This window comes from Heterodontus francisci, chromosome 7 (assembly GCF_036365525.1).
Source record: "Heterodontus francisci isolate sHetFra1 chromosome 7, sHetFra1.hap1, whole genome shotgun sequence".
Lineage (NCBI taxonomy): Eukaryota > Metazoa > Chordata > Chondrichthyes > Heterodontiformes > Heterodontidae > Heterodontus > Heterodontus francisci.
Genome location: NC_090377.1, coordinates 127484945 through 127504463, shown reverse-complemented (window position 1 = coordinate 127504463; position 19519 = coordinate 127484945). Strand labels below are relative to the sequence as shown.

The following is a 19519-nucleotide window of genomic DNA, read 5'->3' as shown; positions in this document are numbered from 1 at the left end:
TCTTTGCCTCATGACCTCCTTGTCACTTATTCTCTGTGACCCTCTGTCCTTTGTTCTCCTTTGCCCCACCCCCACTTTATTTTCTTAAAACTTATTACATTTCTGACCTTTGCCAGTTCTGATGAAAGGTCACTGACATGAAATGTTAACTGTGCTTCTGTCTCCACAGATGCTGCCAGACCTGCTGAGTATTTCCAGCACTTTCTGTTTTATTGCTGAGTAAGTGTTGCTTGACAACACTATCGACAACACTTTCATCACTTTGCTGATGATTGACAATAGACTGATGGGATGTTAGTTGACCAGATTGGATTTGACCTGCTTTTTGTGGACAGGACATACCCAGGCAATTCTCCACATTGTTGGGTAGATGCCAGTGTGTAGCTGTACTGAAACACCTTGGCTAGGGGCGAGGCTAGTTCTGGAGCACAAGTCTTCAATACTACAGTTGGGATGTTGTCAGGGCCCATAGCTTTTGCTGTATCCAGTATCTTTAGCCATTTCTTGATGTCATGTGGAGTGAATTGAATTGGTTGAAGATTTGCATCTGTGATGCTGGGGACCTTGGGGGAGGCCGTGATGGATCATCCATTCAGCATTTCTGGCTGAAGATGGTTGCAAATGCTTGTCTTTTGCAATAACATGCTGGGCTCCCCCATCATTTGAGGATGGGGATATTTGTGGAGGTGCTTCCTCCAGTTGTTTAATTGTCTACCACCATTGAGGATTGGATGTGGTAGGACTGCAGAGCTTTGATCTGATCTGTTGGTTATGTGATAGCTTTACTCTGTCTACTGCATGCTGCTTCTGTTGTTTAGCATGCATTTAGTCCTGTGTTGCAGCTTCACCAAGTTGACACCTCATTTTTAGGTAAGCCTGGTGTTGCTCCTGGCATGCTCTCCTGTACTCCTCGTTGAATTAGTGTTGATTTCCTGGCTTGGTGATAATGCTAGAGTGAAGGATATGCCAGGCCATGAGGTTACAGGTTGTGGTTGAATACAATTCTGCTGCTGATTATGGCCCATAGCACCTCATGGATGTTCACTTTTGAGCTGCTAAATCTGTTCTGAATCTATCCCATTTAGCACGGTGGTGGCGCCACACAACACAATGATCAGTGTGAAGACGGGACTTCGGCTCCATCAGGACTGTGTGGTGGTCTCTCCTACTAATACTGTCATGGACAGATGCATCTGTGACAGGTAGATTGGTGAGGGGAAGGTCAAGTATGCTTTTTCCTCGTGTTGGTTCTCCCAACGTCTGCTGCAGACCCAGTCTGACAGATATGTCCTTCAGGACTTGGCCAGTTCAGATCAGTAGTGGTGCTAGTGAGCCACTCTTGATGACTGACCGTGAAGTCCCCCATCCAGAATATATTCTGAGACCCTTTCTACCCTCCATGCTACTTCCAACTTCAACATGAAAGAGCACTGATTCATCAGCGGGAGGTTTCCTTTCCACGTTTGACCTGACGGCATGAGACTTCATGGGGTCCAGAATCAATGTTGGGGACTCCCAGGGCCACTCCCTCCCAACTGCATACCACTGTGCCACCACCTCTGGTGGGTCTGTCCAGCGATAGGACAGGACATACCCAGGGATGGGTAATGGGTAATGAATAACCCTTTTGTTAACTTATAAATATCTGTTGGCACCAATGCTTGTGTCCAAGGTCTATCTGAGAGTATTCTTATAAAAGCATCATACTGAGGGAGTTAAGGCACGGTAGGATGGCTGCTCTTGTGGCCATCAGAAGAACATAAGCTTCATTCATCCTTTGACAAGTCTGAACATTTCTGATTCCAGTGCCTAACTATAGCCACTTGGTTGAAAGTAGCAGTTAAGTGTGCAAGTTTTCTTGTTTCTATATTGCTGTGCTACCTTGCAGTACCCATAGCTCGTGGCCTAATATGTTCTGTTTTCCCAGAGTTCAAAGATTAATGCTCAATTTTAAGGATGCTGCTGGGCATTTTGGGACATTTTGCTTACAGGACATTCAGGGCAGTTGAAAGCTGTATTTGTGATCCTGATTTAGATATGATCTGTTTCTGATCTTTTAGGCTTAAGAAGCACTATACATCCTTTGAACCTACGCTGAGCAAGATCAAAGAGAAATACAATACTGCAATAAAGCAAAAAATGTTGACAAGCTTGGAGAAAGACAGAGCTCTTGTGCAGGTTTGTAATTGTACTTGAAAGACAAAATTATAAAATTTGAAATTGCTGTTTGCGTCTGTTGTTCAACAGTGCTGCAATTTGAAACTTGTGATGCAGCACAAAAAATCATTTCCTGTTAATTTTCAGCATGTATTCTTAGCATTTAATATATTAAATGAATGCTATCAAGACACTTTTTCTTGCAGAAGTTACCATGGGGCCGACATGTCTCTCAAACATACAGTGTGTTGGAATGTCAGGTGCAGGGTAGCTTGAGCAGCAATGAGTAAATCTCTTTACTGCTGCCTGAAGGATTCCTACCTTTAAAAACAGGAATATAATTCTTGGGTTTATATTGGACAATGTGATTTATCCATATTGCCCTTATTTGGAAGTATGATATAAGATATTATTGTACATTCTCTACCTCTACTACAAGTTCGAAGACTTGGAAATATTGAAATGCCTGGCTAATACTTTTTAATTAAATCAAGTCAGCGAGATAATAAAACACAACCCCTTATTTGCAGTCTATATGAGATATAGGTACTGTTATGACCTCAGTAGACTTTGAAACAATAGATATGAACTTCTCAGACTGATTGAAGAATTACATGACAAAATTTCACGTTCTAAGACTTTTACTATAACAACTAAACTCAAAATCAACATAACTAAGCAGTAGTTAGTAGGTAGCTAATACACTAAATTACAGAGAAATGTATTTCCTATTAACTTCTAAACACACTCTAAAACCCCACACCACATTTATACGTTAAACAATGTTCTCATTTGAAAAGGTACCCTCGCAGTTAAAAGTCCCAAACTCCTCCCAGTTGCAGTGGGTTGGATCGCCCAGTCCTTCTGAAAACCAGTGTCCTCTTTGTTCACTTCTTCTGAGCACATTCCACTGGTCTTCCATTAATATGGCAATTTCTGGTGTCTCCGTTGGTCTTTTCTCCTCCGCAAACCTCAACCCAAATCGGGTTCAAGTCTTAGCAGCCTTTTGCGGTATCAGTGATCTGAGAGCAGCTGTTTCTCTCTCTCTCTCTCTCTCTCTCTCTCTCTCTCTCTCTCTCTCTCTCTCTCTTTTTAGGCTGCACAGCTTTGCTTACTGGTCTTCCTTTTTCATTTGCAGCCTGCCTCCAGACCTGGGAAAGTCTGTTGAATTTATCCAGCTCAAAAAGTCAATAGTTGTTTGCCTTTTACAATTTCAGAGACCACATGTTTAACCATACCAAAACCACCTGGGCCTTCCTTTGTTAAAAACTGCAACTTGAATTTGCATTTCAGAGTGCATGGCTCCCTGTTTACAATCTGAGAGTCTGGGAGAGCGAAACCTATTGTTCTTTAGTTGTTACAACCTTGCACTCTGCTTACAAAATGGTCTTTGATCTGGGTTCCTTGTTCTCATAGTAACCAAGAACTCTGGCTTGTCTCTGGGCAGAATTTACAGTGTTTTAAAGATCACAGTTTTAAAAAACATAACCATACTACAAAGTCCAGTACCAATTATTATAAATCACATCCCAGGGACTCCTTCAAGAGATCGAAAGTGTATCAGCTTGACTGTTTAGATCTGGTCTTGCTGAGGCTAGCAATAGAGGTCCCCAACAGCTCCAGTGTCTGTATCTTTTTATATATTTAATTACATCCACCTAATGTGATGCCATTATATCAATGCATTCTAACTACACCTGATTAATCTCCCTTCGAGTTTGCAAAATAACATCATTTTACTCAATGATGAGAAACAGTGTGTATTAGTTATGGCCTTACTCTTTTCTCAGCCCAGTATCTTCATAACAAAGTCTCTTCATACCAGAATACCTCCCTGCAATCTCCTTGACTGATTTACTATATACCTATTATATCTCTTAACCTCTTCTCATGGATGGTTAATGAGGTAATGCCTTCGCAGCTTTAGGCCTGACCTTGCATGTTGCAGAATGAGTACCAATATGCGGACATATATTTTAAAAGCATATTCTAAATATTCTACCTGTTACACCTATAGTTAAAAAAGAAAAAAAGGACTATAAAAAGTAAAACAAAACAATTTTACTAGCTACTCAGCGAATCCCACTCCCCTGCCTTTTCACCGTGGCCCTGCAAATTTTTCTCTTTAGATAATTATCCAGTTCCCTTTTGAATCTGCCTCAACTACACCCTCAGGCAGTGCATTTCTGATCCTAACTCCTCACTACGTAAAAAAACTTCTCTCATGTCACTTCTGGTTCTTTTGCAAATCACCTTAAAAATCGATGTCTTCTGGTTCTTCTCGTTTCTGCCAACAGGAACAGTTTCTCTCTTATCTACTCTGTCCAGTACTCGTGTGATTTTGAGCACCCCTATCAATTCTCCTCTCAACCTTCTCTTGTCTGAAGAGAACAGCCCCAGTTTTGCCAATCTATCCTCATAATTGAACTCTCTCATCTTCAGAACCACTCACATAAATCTTTTCTGCATCCTCTCCAATGACTTCACATCCCTCCTAAAGCGTGATGCCCAGAATTAGACACAATACTCCAGTTGAGTCTGAACCAGTGTTTTATGAAGGTTCACAATAACTTCCTTGCTTCTGTACTCTACCGCTGTCTCTCCATAATGCCCAGGATCCTATAAGCCTTATTAACTGCTTTCTCAACCTGCCCTGCCACCTTCAACGATTTGTACACATATACCCCCAGGTCCGTCTGCACTTGCACCCCCTTTAGAACTGTATCCTTTATATTGCCTTTCCTCGATCTTTCTACCTAGGTGCATCATTTCCCTGTATTAAATGTTATCTGCCATGAGTACAGGAGCAGGGATGTCTTGCTGCAATTATATTTGGCCTTGGTGAGACCGCACCTTGAGTATTGTGTGCAGTTTTGGTCTCCTTATCTGAGGAAGGATGTTCTTGCTATGGAATGAGTGCAGCGAAGGTTCACTAGACTGATTCCTGGGATGGCAGGACTGATGTATGAAGAGAGATTGGGTTGATTAGGCTTGTATTCGCTAGAGTTTAGAAGAATGAGAGGGGATCTCATAGAAACCTACAAAATTCTAACAGGACTGGACAGACTAGATGTAGGAAGGATGTTCCCGAAGGCGGGGGAGCCCAGGACCAGGGGTCACAGTCTAAGGATAAGGGGTAAGCCATTTAGGACTGAGATGAGGAGAGATTTCTTCACCCAGAGAGTGGTGAACCTGTGGAATTCTCCACCACGGAAAGCAGTTGAGGCCAAATCATTATATATATTCAAGAAAGAGTTAGATATAGTTCTTAGGACTAAAGGGATCAAGGGATCGGGGGAGAAATCGGGAACAGGGTGCTGAGTTTGGATGATTAGCCATGATTGTATTGAATGGCGGAGCAGGATCATAGGGCTGAATGGCCTACCCCTGCTCCTATTTTTCTATGTTTCTGTGTGCCCATTCACCAGCCTGTCTATGTCCTCTTGAAGTCTATCACTCTCCTCTTCACAGTTCACAATACTTTCAAGTTTTCTGTCATCTACAAATTTTGAAATTGTACCCTGCATTAAGATGGATCAAGAAAAGCAGTGGTCCTAATATTGACGACTGGGAAACCCCACTATATATCTTCCTCCAGTCTGAAAAACAACCATTCAGCATGACTCTCTGCTTCCTGCCATTCAGCCAACTTCATATCCATGCTGCCACTTTCCCTTTTATTCCATGGGCTTCAACTTTGCTGACAAGCCTATGTGGCACTTTATCAAATGCCCTTTGTAAGTCCATATATACCATATCAACAGCATTACCCTCACCGACCCCAATTCATTTGAAAAACTCAATAAAATTAGTTAAACACAATTTGCCCTTAATCTCATGCTTAGTTTCCTTAATTAATCCACATTTGTCCAAGTGACAAATCATGGACAGGGGAATGCTTAAGTTCAGGTTAACTCTTGAGTTAGATGAATGTGATGAGTTTCAGGGATATAGAGTGTTCTGAAAGGACAGAAAAGGCAGTGGTGCGGCCATATATATCAGGAACAACAACAAAACCTTATATTTATACCATGCCTTTAACATAGTAAAACATCCCAAGGAGCTTCACTAGAGCACTATAAAACAAAATATGGCACCCAACCACATAAAGAGATATTAGGTCAGATGACCAAAAACTTGGCCAAAGAAGTAGGTTTTAAGGAATGTTTTAAAGGAGGAAAGCAAGGTAGAGAGGTATAGGGAGAGAATTTCAGAGCTTAGGGCCGAGGCAGCTAGAGGCACAGCCACCGATGGTGGAGCAGTTAAAATCGGGGAGGCTCAAGAGGCCAGGATTAGAGCAATGCAGATATCTTGGAGGGTTGTAGGGCTGGAGGAAGTAACAGAGATTTGGAGGGATTTGAAAACAAGGATGAGAATTTTAAAATCAGGATGTTGCTTGGCCGGGAGCCAGTGCAGATTACTGGGCATGATAGGTGAACAGGACTTGGTGCAAGTTAAGACGTGGGTAGCAGAGTTTTGGTTGACCTCAAGTTTATGGAGGGTAGAATGTTGGAGGCCAGCCAGGAGTGCATTGGAATAGTCAAGTCTGGAGGTCACAAAGAAATGAATGAGGATTTCAGCGCCGATGAGCTGAGACAGGAACGTAGTCGGGCAATGTTAGAGGTGGAAATGGGCGGTCTTAGTGAGGATGGGAATATGTGGTCAGAAGCTCATCTTGGGGTCAAATGTGACACCAAGGTTGTGAACAGATTGGTTTAATCTCAGACTGTTGATAGGGATGGAGTCAGTAGCTAGGGAACAGAGTTTGGAGAGGGTATCGAAAACAAAAATGGTCTTTCCAATAGTTAGTTGGAGGAAATTTCTGCTCATCCAATACTGCATGTTAGATAAGCAGTCTAATAATTTGGCATCAGTGGAGCAGTTGAGAGAGGTGGTGGTGAGGCAGAGCTGAATGTCATCAGCATACATGTGAAAACTAACACTGTGCTTTTGGTTGATGTCACCGAGGGGCAGCATGTAGTTGAGAAACAAGGAGGTAAATAAAACAATCTAAACTAACTTAGGTATGCTACTGACTACTAGGTTAACACAAGAAGGAGAACAGTTTTCTCTGAAGAAATAAGAAGGGTGTGTGAGAACAGGCAAGTTATTAGCCCAAAACTTGCTGTCAAAATAATAGGCAGGTTAATAGTGATTGCTGTTATTTATATGCAAATACAAGAACAGATTCACGCGAGAGTGGGTCCATGATTAAATGTGGAAATCCAAAAGTTGCTGTCCAAGTTGCGTTGTTCTGGCATTAACTTTGCGAAAACCACATCTTGCTGTCTGGCTCCCCATTCAAATGCATTGAGTAGAACTTTAACATTTATACCTGCTTGCAGCAGGAGAGGCTGTCAGCGGGTCGGTAACCTGAAAGTTACTGAAGTGGGCTTTGCCATGGCTTTTTAACTCGACCACAGTGCTGGTATTCAGCGTCTGTATTTTCCAACCAATTGGAGCAGGTGGGCGTGATGATGACCCACATCTCACAGGTAAAGGCTCTTTATTTAACGGAACCCTGACAGGGGTCAGAATGGATAGAACTGTCATGAGCAACGATTGAGTCTCAGGGCAGGAATTTGCAGTAGGGGTCAGGAACCCGATATCAGACCCATTTCTGGGTCCCAATCCCTCATTGCGGGTGGTTGTAATTGCAGTCCGTGATTTTGCTCGCGGTTGTCAACTAATTGGCTGGACGGTGGGCTTGGTGGCCAATTAGTGGTGGCGGACGCGGGATTGAATTGGGACTCTTAAAATGTGGGCCCAATTTAAAGGCATGACGGCAGCCATTATAGTGCCAGTCATCTTGCATAACTATGGAAGCCCGAGGTCAGCAGGAGGAGAGTCAGAGGCCTGGCACCCATAACCAGGTCTGTCGAAAAGTTTACTGAGAGAGAGGCAAGGGGTCTTGTTCCCGGAGGGTGGCAGGAGAAGGCTACCCAGCCAAACTAAGCAGGCCTGGCTGGAAGTGGCAGAAAATGTCAGTAGCTGCAGTGTTGTCCAGAGGACCTGGGTGCAGTGCCACAAAAGGTTTAATTGTCTTCTTTGCTGAGGCAAGGTGAGTACAATGTGACACCCAGATGACTGGCCTCGAGGTCTGCAGTCACCAACAGACACGGCAGCTGAGCAGACTGAGGATACATGGTGCTCCTGAACAGGGGATAAATGTGTGCCAAGGGTAACTACTGACCTGTCAGCAAAGCCCAGAGCCCTAGCACTGTTGAGGACTTGGCAGCTTCTTATTTAAGTGAGCCGCTGGCATTGGTGAGAGTGGCCAGCATTGTCTTATCTCTTTTTTGTCCCTGCAGGAGATAAGGGCACAGAATGCAAGGGAGAGGGCATGCATGGCGGAAGAATGCCCCAGCTCACCATCCTCACTGCCATGCCATGTATGCGGTGGTGATGGACATCGCGATGGTGGTGCTGCATGTCCAAGTGGGTGATGGAGAGATGGGGATGCCTGGAGGAGAGGGTGAAAAGATCTTGAAATATCTAGATGAAGGGGATGGAGTGCCCTCCTCCCTGTCTGACAGCATGCCAAAGCCTCAGCTGCACTGGGAAACCTCAGCCCTACAGAGGATTCTGCTGTCAAAGGCGAGTTCTCAGTATCTTCCTCTTGTGTTTCCCATAGTGTCAGTCATGGAGTGGGAGGATGCCAGTGCAGCAGCATTACTGGAGGCCTCTGAAGAAACTGCACCTGCAGAGGCAGCATCGGTGGAGACATGATGGGCCAAGTGGCCTCTTTCTGTGTCATAAACTTTCTGTGATCTATTATCACATCATTTCAATGCACCCTCCACCAGCGCAGGTACACTCACATTGGTGGGCCCTTGCTTGCGGTTTCAAAAGGTGGCACTGGGTGAAGAGCACAGTTCTAATGAGCAATAGGAGGTAAATTACATAGATTTTTTACAGCACAGAAACAGGCTATTTGGCCTAATTGGTCTATGCCGATGTTTCTGTTCCATTTGAGCCTCCTCCCATTTTACTTACTTCATCTCACCCTATCGACATACCTTTCTATTCTATTTTCCCTCATGTATTTATTTAGCCTCCCCTTAAATGCATTTATGTTACTCACCTCAACTGCTCCACGTGGTAGCAATACCACTTTCTGAGCACTCACAGGGTAAAGAGGTTTCTCCTGAATTCCTTATTGGATTTATTAGTTAGCATCTTATGTTTAAGATTCCTCATATTAGACTTTCCCACAAGTACAAACATTTTCTCTTTCAAACCACTTCATAATTTTAATGACCTCTTATCAGGTCACAACTCAGTCTTCTATTAATAAAGGTCAGGAACAAATCACCTGCCCACCTTGGGAGTGGATACGAGATCCTATAAAATCAAAATGAGGTGAAGCGCAGTAAACAAGTTTAACAGATTTTGTAGACGGCTGGACTCGCACCTAGACTTTGAGTCACAGGATACATTGTGACATGGTTAGAAAATAAACTATTTTTACACCAGCCCTTTCATGAGGAGAGGGTGCAAGAGAATGGTGGAATTAAAATACCTCCTCCCTATACCTGTCCTTTTTGTAGATATGGACAGAGGACCCCGTCCCTGTGTCGGCTCTTTGAAAGAGCTATCTAATCATTTCCACTCCCCCTGCTCTTTCCCCATTGCCCTGCAAACTTTTCCTTTTCAAGTATTTATGCAATTCCCTTTGAAAAGTTACTATTGTACATGTTTCTACAACCCTTTCGGGCAGTGCATTCCAGATTATAACTCACTGCAGATTTTTTTCCCCCTTTTCTCCATTGGTTCTTTTGCCAATTATTTTAAATCTGTGTCTTCTGACCTCTCCTGCCAGTGGAAACAGATTCTCCCTATCTACACTATCAAAACCCCTCATAATTATTAACACCTCTATTAAATCTCCTCTTAACCTTCGCTGCTCTAACGAAGAACAATTCCAGTTTCTCTCATCTCCCAAGATGACTGAAGCTCCTCATCCCTGGTACCATTCTGGTAAATCACTCCTGCACCCTCTCTAAGGACTTGATGTTCTTTTGAAAGTGTGATACCCATTGGAAACAACATGCTCACTGAGGTTTAACCAATGATTTATGCATAACATCCTTGCTTTGTCTCCATTTATCATCGATCTCAAATGCTTTTTTAAAAAAAAACTGTTTTATCAACTTGTCCTGCCACTTTTTTTTTCTGATTGGTGTCACAAATCTGGCACTTGAGAGCAGGAAAAGAAAAGTTAATCAGTGTTCCTGTTCCTGATTCCTATTCAGTAATCCTTGTTGAAAATGCCTGTTAAGATAGGAATGGGATTGGTTTTAATGCCCCTCATTTGCAAATAGTCTACCCAGTCCTCAATGTTCAGGCTCATATAGGAGGACTGACCACTTGGTCTGTAGACCAGAGGGCTGTGGGTGCTGGACTCTTACCCAAGTAAAAGTCAATGGCTTCGTGAAAGAAAGGAGGAAAAAATCTTATGTATTCCATTCCAAGGTGACCGCATTACTTGTTTCAAATTAGTGTTCTGATCTGCTGTAATGTAAACTGCGGGGATTACACTTCAAAAGTACTTCGTGGGCTGTTGTGACAGAGGCAGAGATAACTGTGGGCAGTCCTCCTCAGAGGCTGGCGGACAGACATAGCAATGTTCAGATGGGCACAGATGCAGGGCCTCGGGAGTCACAAGACGGCTCTACTTTGACCAGCAGCATGACATATGTACCCACATGTCCGAGTTCCCTCAGATATTGCAGAGTTATAGGCTCTGTATAGAGGACTCCATTCAGCTCGTGCACCACCACCATGGCTTAGGGCTTTGAATGCATGAGCTTCTCCACCTCATGGAGAGCCATAAGCAGAAGCACTCTGAGTGGATGCAGGAACAGCGCACTGACATACACAGAATGCATGAAACACTCTGTAGCATTGACTAGTCAGTGTTGCACCCCAGCTGGCTGTTCTCTTCAGCAATCCAGAGTGCCATTCAAGGGCTGAGACAGTCACTGATGAGGATGAGGGTGCCACCTCTTATGGCACGTCAGCATCATCATCAGCCTCCTTGGCCCTTCTGACTCATGATCCATCTAAGCAGCAGAACCCTGTGACAGAGCCTGCCCTTGCATTGGCGCCGATGGAGCAGCCTCTGGATGTGACCCCACTGGCATCTCAATGATGAGGACGACTGCCATGTACGTCCCAGCCGCAAGCAGACAAACGCGAGCAGGCAACCTCTATCTCATCCGAGGCCACAAGGGGAGCACTGCGTAGAGGTGGCTGAGAGTGAAGGCCACTGGGTTCATCAGACCACTGAGTGGTTCACTGGAGTTTATTTCATTTGTGAATGTGCACATTGTAATTAATTAATGACCCTGGAAATGTTGAGCTATGATCCCAGATGTGTGAGCTTCCATTCCTTGATGGCAGGACTGCAAAAGAGGGAAGAAATGGTGAAGGGAAGCCTGGTCTTTGAATGGGGACACTGAGACCACTGGACAGATGCGCACCATGCATGAATGGTAAAAGTGGGTCTGCAACCTCGCCCTCCCAGAAGAACAAGGGCAGCAGATGCATGGGAACACCACCACCTGCAAGTTCCCCTTCAAGTTCCACACCATCCTGACTTGGGACTATATCGTCGTTCCTTCACTGTTGTTGGGTCAAAATCCTGGAACTCCCTTCCTAACAGCACTGTGGGTGCACATGGACTGCAGCGGTTCAAGAAGGCAGCTCACCACCACATTCTCATGGGCAATAAATGCTAGCGACACCCACATCGCAGGAACGAATAAACAAAAAAAAATTAAAGGTTGTATTTTCAATGTATGTGTTCTCACAGGCAGATCAAAGTGAGTGCCAGAGCACATTGAGTAGTGCTCAGGTGAAATGTGCCTGGATCAGATGTGCTCTGGCATTGACGTCATCCTGATGAGAGCTTTGAATCAGGATCCAACGTGGTCACCTCCCTTCTCAGCATGGGCACCTCTGTGCTCTGCATCTTCTCCTCCTCCTTCACCGCCACCACCACCACTGATGATGATGATGATGCACTGTGTCCATATAGTGCTTCACCCTTGTTAAAGTCCACTTCTTTCTGGAAGGCGAGGTTATGCAAAGCACAGCAGAGCACCACAATGTGCAAGACCCTTGCAGGAATGTACTGCAGCGCAGCTCCTGACTGGTCCAGGCACCTCAGCTGCATCTTCCGAAGCCCGATGGCCTGCTTAATGGCGGCCCTTCTGAACAGATAGTTTCGGTTGTAGCACCTCTATGCCTCTGTCTTGGGGTCACGTAAAGATGTGAGTAGCCATCTCTTCAAGGGATGGCGCTTGTCCTCTAGTTTTGGTAGTGAAAAAAAGAGCTGCAGCACCCTGGACTACTAGAGGATGAAGGCATCATGTCAGCTGCCAGGATAGTGAGCACACACATATATAAAGCTCCTCTGTGGTCACATACCACTTCAATGTTTAGAGAGTGAAATCCCTTTGTTGATGAATCTCACTGGCTGCTCACTTGGCACCTTGATGACCACATGGGCGCAGTCGATGATGCCCTGCTCCTCTGGGAATCCAGCAATGGCGACAAATCCCACTGCATGGCCCCATCTGTTTGAAACTGTATATACTGCCTGGCAATAGCGATCTGTGAGATGCAATGGTGTGCTGCCACTTGTGAGACGCCACCAAAGTCCGCTACTGGTCCTTGGAACAAGCTAGAGATGAAGAAGTTCAAGGCAACTGTGACTTTAACGGCACTGGCAGGGCATGGTGAACAGTGCTGTAAGGTCTGAGGACATCCTCAACGAGGGCATAATTCTCAGTTACCATCTGGCTAGATAGACGCAGTCATCCGCGACACTGATTTTCTGACGTGTCCAGATAGCATCATCTTTGGCGGTACACTTGATGCTGAGGGTAGGGCCTTTGTTGGCTTGCTGCCCCTCGTTCCTCTTCTCTGCCCTTCTCATGCCCAGGGCTCTGCAACTGCTGCTGAGGCTGTTGCCCCTTATTGCTACTCAACCCTATTTCCAAGTAACTTAATCCTATGTCCAACTGTTGCCTTGCTTGCGTTCAGCTGCGTTCACAATGCTTACAGGACCGTGCTCTGATGGCTTTGTGTTCACTGGGGGGTCACGACCCCCTCCAGTGACCGAGTATGCAAAGACCACGCTTCGTTAACTCTTCTCACCCGATGGCACCTTTCTGCCAATGAATGAGTGTCCCTCTCAGCTATGCACTCTTTTATGGACATACCTAATTGAATGGAGCGTTCATGACTGGCTTCCCGCTGTGTTGCTGCCTCCTCCTACTTGGACTTTTCAGATCCATCATGTAATCTGTGCACTCTCACAAAAATTCAAAACTGACCCTTGAGTTGACGAAAAGCTCATTAACAAGCTCAACTGGCCAAAACTCTCAATTGGACGGGTTGCTGGGTCCCACGTTCTACCCTTCTGAGCAAAGTCACTCACAGTCATAACGGCGAAGACAAACCAGCACGACGGCCGGCAAGGCTAACTTTCGCGCCCGCCCACTTCCCTGCTTGTTCCTATATCAGGGCGAAAATTCTGCCCTCAAAGTGGGAAGGCTACTTCCAGTTCTGTGAGCCATTCCTGGAGTCATATTGTGGGCTGTAAGAGCCCATAGAGAAACACTGTTCCCAGTGGACTGGAGGAAGAGGCCAGCCTCTGATACCAAGCAGCTGTGACTAGAAGTCAGTCAGGAGGTTAGCAGCAGGGCTATGGTACCTCACATATGAATACAATGCCAAAAGGGTTCAATGATCTCATCAGGGCAGAGAAGGGCAGTAGCATCCCACATTCAAGTGCCTACTCCCACACTCTGACTTCCTTAGCATTCTTCTGCAAAACGTTCCTCAGAACAACACACCTTGCAGCTACACGCATTCGTGTTTCTCAAGGCACCTCATCACATCCCCATCTGAACAGGCACCACTGACCCTCACCTTCATCTTATTGCCATCTGATATCCGTCCCTCACAGTCACTCTCCACAAATGTTGTCCTCCAGCCTCTCCACACTTTTCATTTCTCATACTCATGACTCTCTACTTTCTCTCCTTGCAGAAGAGAATGCAGAACACCAGGGAGAGGCAGAGAACCAGTGTGGTCCTCCCGTTATTGGCACAATGACCACTGTTGGGGGAGGAGGCAATGGACATCAGAGTGGTGGAGGGCTTGGCCATTGTAGGTGAAGAGATGGGGGTCTCCCAGAAAGCTGGTGACAGAATTAGATATCACACAATCTCATAGTGTATGCACTCATTCATGTTGAATTGATATCATCAATAACTGAACTATGATCACCTATGCATTGATGTCTTTGAATCCTTTCCCCTTGTCAGTTCTAATTCATGTCTTTTATGTCTTAAACATTCATTTCCTGCACCACTGATGCACAGTGGCAACAATGTGTACCATACACAAGATACACTGCAGCAACTCTCCACGCCTCCTTCAACAGCACCTTCCAAATCCACGATCTCTTCCACATAGAAGGACAAGGGCAGCAGACATGTGGGAATTCCACCATCTGCAAGTTCCCTCAAAGCCACACGCCATCCTGATTTGGAAATATATCGCCATTCCTTCACTCACCGAATCAAAATCCTGGAACTCCCTTCCTAACAGCACTGGGTATATCTACACCAGTTGGACTGCAACAGTTCAAGAAGGCAGCTCACCACCACTTCTCAAGGGCAATTAGAGTTGGGCAACAAATGCTGGCCTAGCCAGCGATGCCCACAACCCATGAAATGAAATAAAAAAATCTCCCACAGGCCCTTCAAGCATGATGCAGGAGCTGGTGCAGCAGGAGGCTGAGGAGTCCTCAGAGGAGGTTGCGGACTCTGAGGAAGCAGTCACATGACTTATGTGCATCCTCTGTTAGTTTATATACAAACACCTCGATGTGTCCTCTAAGGCAGGTAGCTAAATTGCCACATGGTGAGCCATACATGTCAGTAGGAGCAGGTGCTGGAGAAGGGACAGCATTGGAGAGTCTCTGTCGGAGGGTGAAGGATACTTCAAGCTCTGCTCAGCTGGACAAAGCGGCTGAGCCTTCGGGGTCAGCAGAACATACGATAGATTCTGTCAGCATTTCCAGAGGCACCGCACACCACTGGACAGTGATTGGAGGAGTCCATCTCTAGCATAAACGCTATGATGTCTCAGACCTTTGCACTGATGTCCATCTTCATGGAAAGAGTGGCCACCTGCATGGAGCATCAGATCTGGCATATAACCAAGTGCATGCTGGCCCAAACCAATGGCCTGCACACTCAGTCTTCTAATTTAAATGGGATGGAGGAAAGCTTCACTTTGGCCATTCAGTGCCTCACTGAAGTGCAGCAAAGCGCTGTCCAGCTCTTGGCTAGCAGGGAAGTGCAGGTGGGCTATGAGAGGGAAGATGGAGAAAGGGCACATGGAAATGAGAACTCTGCTCAAGGCACTCCCACTCCTACCCCCAGTCCCCCTCAGTTAAAGATCCACAAGCTGTCTGCCCCTGAACAGGTGCAGGTGAGCAATCTTTTGTGGAGCCCTCATGGGCCCCCAAACCAAGAGGCCACGAACAATGCAGCTGTCAGAGCAGGGGCATGAACAGCCTGCCTCTTGCTTTGCTGAAGTCACTGGGGTAGCACCATGTAGAAGTAATAGGAAAAGTAAGAAAAGGACATTGTAATGCCATAAAAAGAATCACTTGGCTCTTTACAGGTCTGTCACTGTGTTAATTTTCTTGTTAATGTTAATGAACCATAAACTTTCAAGTCACTATTGTCCATTCATTGCTGTTGTTGCCTCTCGCCTGCCCAGTGGCCATCAGCCTTGAGGAAATGGTATGACCAGAGTAGAAGATGAGCAATGAGTGTCAATGAGATGAAAGGATTATTGACTGTGGGAATGCTTTGCGTTGAGCGGAAGGGGTGCTCAGTGGGTTCAGCATTGGTGTGCCAAATGGCTTCACAGCCTCAGGTTAATTGAATCGTGTCTGTGTGAATCTGTCGTGGGCTTCTCTGGTAGCTAGTTAAGTGGTTGCAGGGAAGCTGGCTGCATCAGGCTCCTCCTCCTCTTCCTGTTGCTCCTCCTCTTCTGCCTCCAAAGATGCAGAGCGGTCATGACCATCCTCCTCCTGCAGCTCCAGTCATCCCTGCTGCGCTGTGTGACGCAAGGCGCCACAGACCACTAGTTTTTGGGACACCCTTGATGGTGCATATTGAAGGGTGCCCCAGATCAGTCCAGGCCCCTGAATTGTACCTTCAGCAATCCAATGAGTTGCTCAATGACTGCTTTTGTACTCATGTGGGTCCAGTTGTACCTTTCCTATTCATCAATAGTAGGGTTTCTCACAGGAGTCAGCAACCACATCCTTAGAAGATAGCTCATGCCTCCTAGGAACCATCTGCTGATTCTGCTTGGAGGTGCGAAGACCTGTGGGGGACATTACTTATTCAGAATGAAAGCATCATGGAAGTTTCCAGGATATCTTGCAGACATACATGAATACCTTCCATTGGTTACATGCCAGCTGAACATTGATGGAATGGAATCCCTTTCAATTGATGAATACTTCTGGTTGCTTGCCACGTGTGCAGTCTGTGACTCCCTGTACCTGTGGGAATCTGGCCATTGCAGCAAATCTGAGGGGCCTCTCATTCTGACTGGCCTGATCAGTCGCAAAGTCGATGTAAGTGGGTGGCCCTGACAAACATGGCAAGTTTCAGACAGCTTCAGAACCCCATACGCTGGCAGTTGAAGCCAGAATGCAGGGTTAAATCTTGAATCAGTTGCCACTTTACATATGATAATCCCTGACCTGGCTGTCCTGTGGGTATTTTCCATGCACCTCGATGTGCACCAGTTAAATACAGAAGTCAGTAGGATCATGTCAGGTTTCTGATACACCGGCATCTTTTCTTCTCTCTCAATCCAATCTTTCTTTCTCTCTATTTCCCTTTCTGTACCTGATTTGATATTAAATTCACCATTCTAACTTATGCTTCCTTGTTCAGACTTTGCACTGTTCATTTTAAAATCCTACAATCTAATTGAATAAGGAGGCACTCAGTTGCTTTCCCCGTTCGCTTAGGTCCCAGATGCTCGATAGTGGGCACAATGCTGTTTTCATCTCACACTTCCACAAACTTACACGGTAAAATATCATGGCGATTAAATGGGCAAAGGGGCATGTCTAGCTAACAGCAGATGCTGTTTGTTGGCCTGCCACAGCACTTTCTAGTCCATCTTAATTTCAACATAAATTGAGAAAACAAAACAAGTGAAGACTGTCAAAATATTTCCTAAACACCCACTCTTGAATAAATCCACTTTTGGTTTATCACATGCTGTTAACTCTATAGGTCTGGGACTCTACCACTTTTTTTTTTTTTATTCATTCATGGGATGTAGGCATCACTGGCCAGGCCAGCATTTATTGCCCATCCCTAATTGCCCTTGAGAAGGTGGTGGTGAGCTGCTGCCTTGAACCGCTGCAGCCCATTTGGGATAGATATACCCACAGTGCTGTTAGGAAGGGAGTTCCAGGATTTTGACCCAGCGACAGTGAAGGAACGGCGATATAGTTCCAAGTCAGGATGGTGTGTGACTTGGAGGGGAACTTTCATGTGGTGGTGTTCCCATGTATTTGCTGCCCTTGTCCTTCTAGTTGGTAGAGGTCGCGGGTTTGGAAGGTGCTGTCTAAGGAGCCTTGGTGCATTGCTGCAGTGCATCTTCTAGATGGTACACACTGCTGCCATTCAGTGGTGGAAGGAGTGAATGTTTGTAGATGGGGTGCCGATCAAGCGGCCTGCTTTGTCCTGGATGGTGTCGAGCTTCTTGAGTGTTGTTGGAGCTGCACCCATCCAGGCAAGTGGAGAGTATTCCATCACACTCCTGACTTGTGCCTTGTGGATGGTGGACAGGCTTTGGGGAGTCAGGAGGTGAGTTACTCGCCTCAGGATTCCTAGTCTCTGACCTGCTCTTGTAGTCATGGTATTTATATGGCTGCTGCAGTTCAGTTTCTGGTCAATGGTAACCCCTAGGATGTTGATAGTGAGGGATTCAGTGATGGTAATGCCGTTGAATGTCAAGGGGAGATGGTTAGATTCTCTCTTGTTGGAGATGGTCATTGCCTGGCACTTGTGTGGTGCGAATGTTACTTGCCACTTATCAGCCCAAGCTTGGATATTGTCCAGGTCTTGCTGCATTTCTACACGGACTGCTTCAGTATCTGAGGAGTCATGAATGGTGCTGAACATTGTGCAATCATCAGCGAACATCCCCACTTCTGACCTTATGATTGAAGGAAGGTCATTGATGAAGCAGCTGAAGATGGTTGGGCCTAGGACACTACCCTGAGGAACTCCTGCAGTGATGTCCTGGAGCTCAGATAATTGACCTCCAACAACTGCAACCATCTTCCTTTGCGCTAGGTATGACTCCAGCCAGCGGAGGGTTTTCCCCCTGATTCCCATTGACCTCAGTTTTGCTAGGGCTGCCTTGATGTCAAGGGCAGTCACTCTCACCTCACCTCTTGAGTTCAGCTCTTTTGTCCATGTTTGAACCAAGGCTGTAATGAGGTCAGGAGCTGAGTGGCTCTGGCGGAACCCAAACTGAGCGTCACTGAGCAGGTTATTGCTAAACAAGTGACGCTTGATGGCACTGTTGATGACACCTTCCATCACTTTACTGATGATTGAGAGTAGGCTGATGGGGCGGTAATTGGCCGGGTTGGACCTGTCCTTTTTGTGTACAGGACATACCTGGGCAATTTTCCACATTGCCGGGTAGATGCCAGTGTTGTAGCTGTGCTGGAACAGCTTGGCTAGGGGCGCGGCAAGTTCTGGAGCACAGGTCTTCAGTACTATTGCTGGAATATTGTCAAGGCCCATAGCTTTTGCAGTATCCAGTGCCTTCAGTCGTTTCTTGATATCACGTGGAGTGAATTGAATTGGCTGAAGTCTGGCATCTGTGATGCTGGGGACTTCAGGAGGAGGCCGAGATGGATCATCAACTCGGCACTTCTGGCTGAAGATTGTTGCAAATGCTTCTGCCTTATCTTTCGCACTGATGTGCTGGGCTCCCCCATTATTGAGGGTGGGGATATTTGTCGAGCCACCTCCTCCAGTTCGGTGTTTGATTGTCCACCACCATTCACGGCTGGATGTGGCACGACTGCAGAGCTTAGATCTGATCCGTTGGTTATTGGATCGCTTAGCTCTGTCTATCGCATGCTGCTTACGCAGTTTGGCATGCAGGTAGTCCTGGGTTGTAGCTTCACTAGGTTGACACCTCATTTTGAGGTATGCCTGGTGCTGCTCCTGGCATGCCCTCCTGCACTCTTCATTGAACCAGGGTTGGTCTCCTGGCT

At 45.9% G+C, this 19519-nt stretch overlaps 1 protein-coding gene across 2 annotated transcripts in view; it reads left to right on the top strand.

The window, feature by feature from the left end:
- Positions 1–19519, top strand: part of LOC137372316 (sperm-associated antigen 16 protein) — a 1170879-nt gene that overhangs the window by 80574 nt on the left and 1070786 nt on the right. For both annotated transcript variants that reach the window (XM_068036139.1, XM_068036138.1), the window contains exon 7: positions 2061–2178. In XM_068036139.1, coding sequence (XP_067892240.1) covers positions 2061–2178 — 118 coding nt within the window. The remainder of the gene's footprint in view (positions 1–2060; positions 2179–19519) is intronic.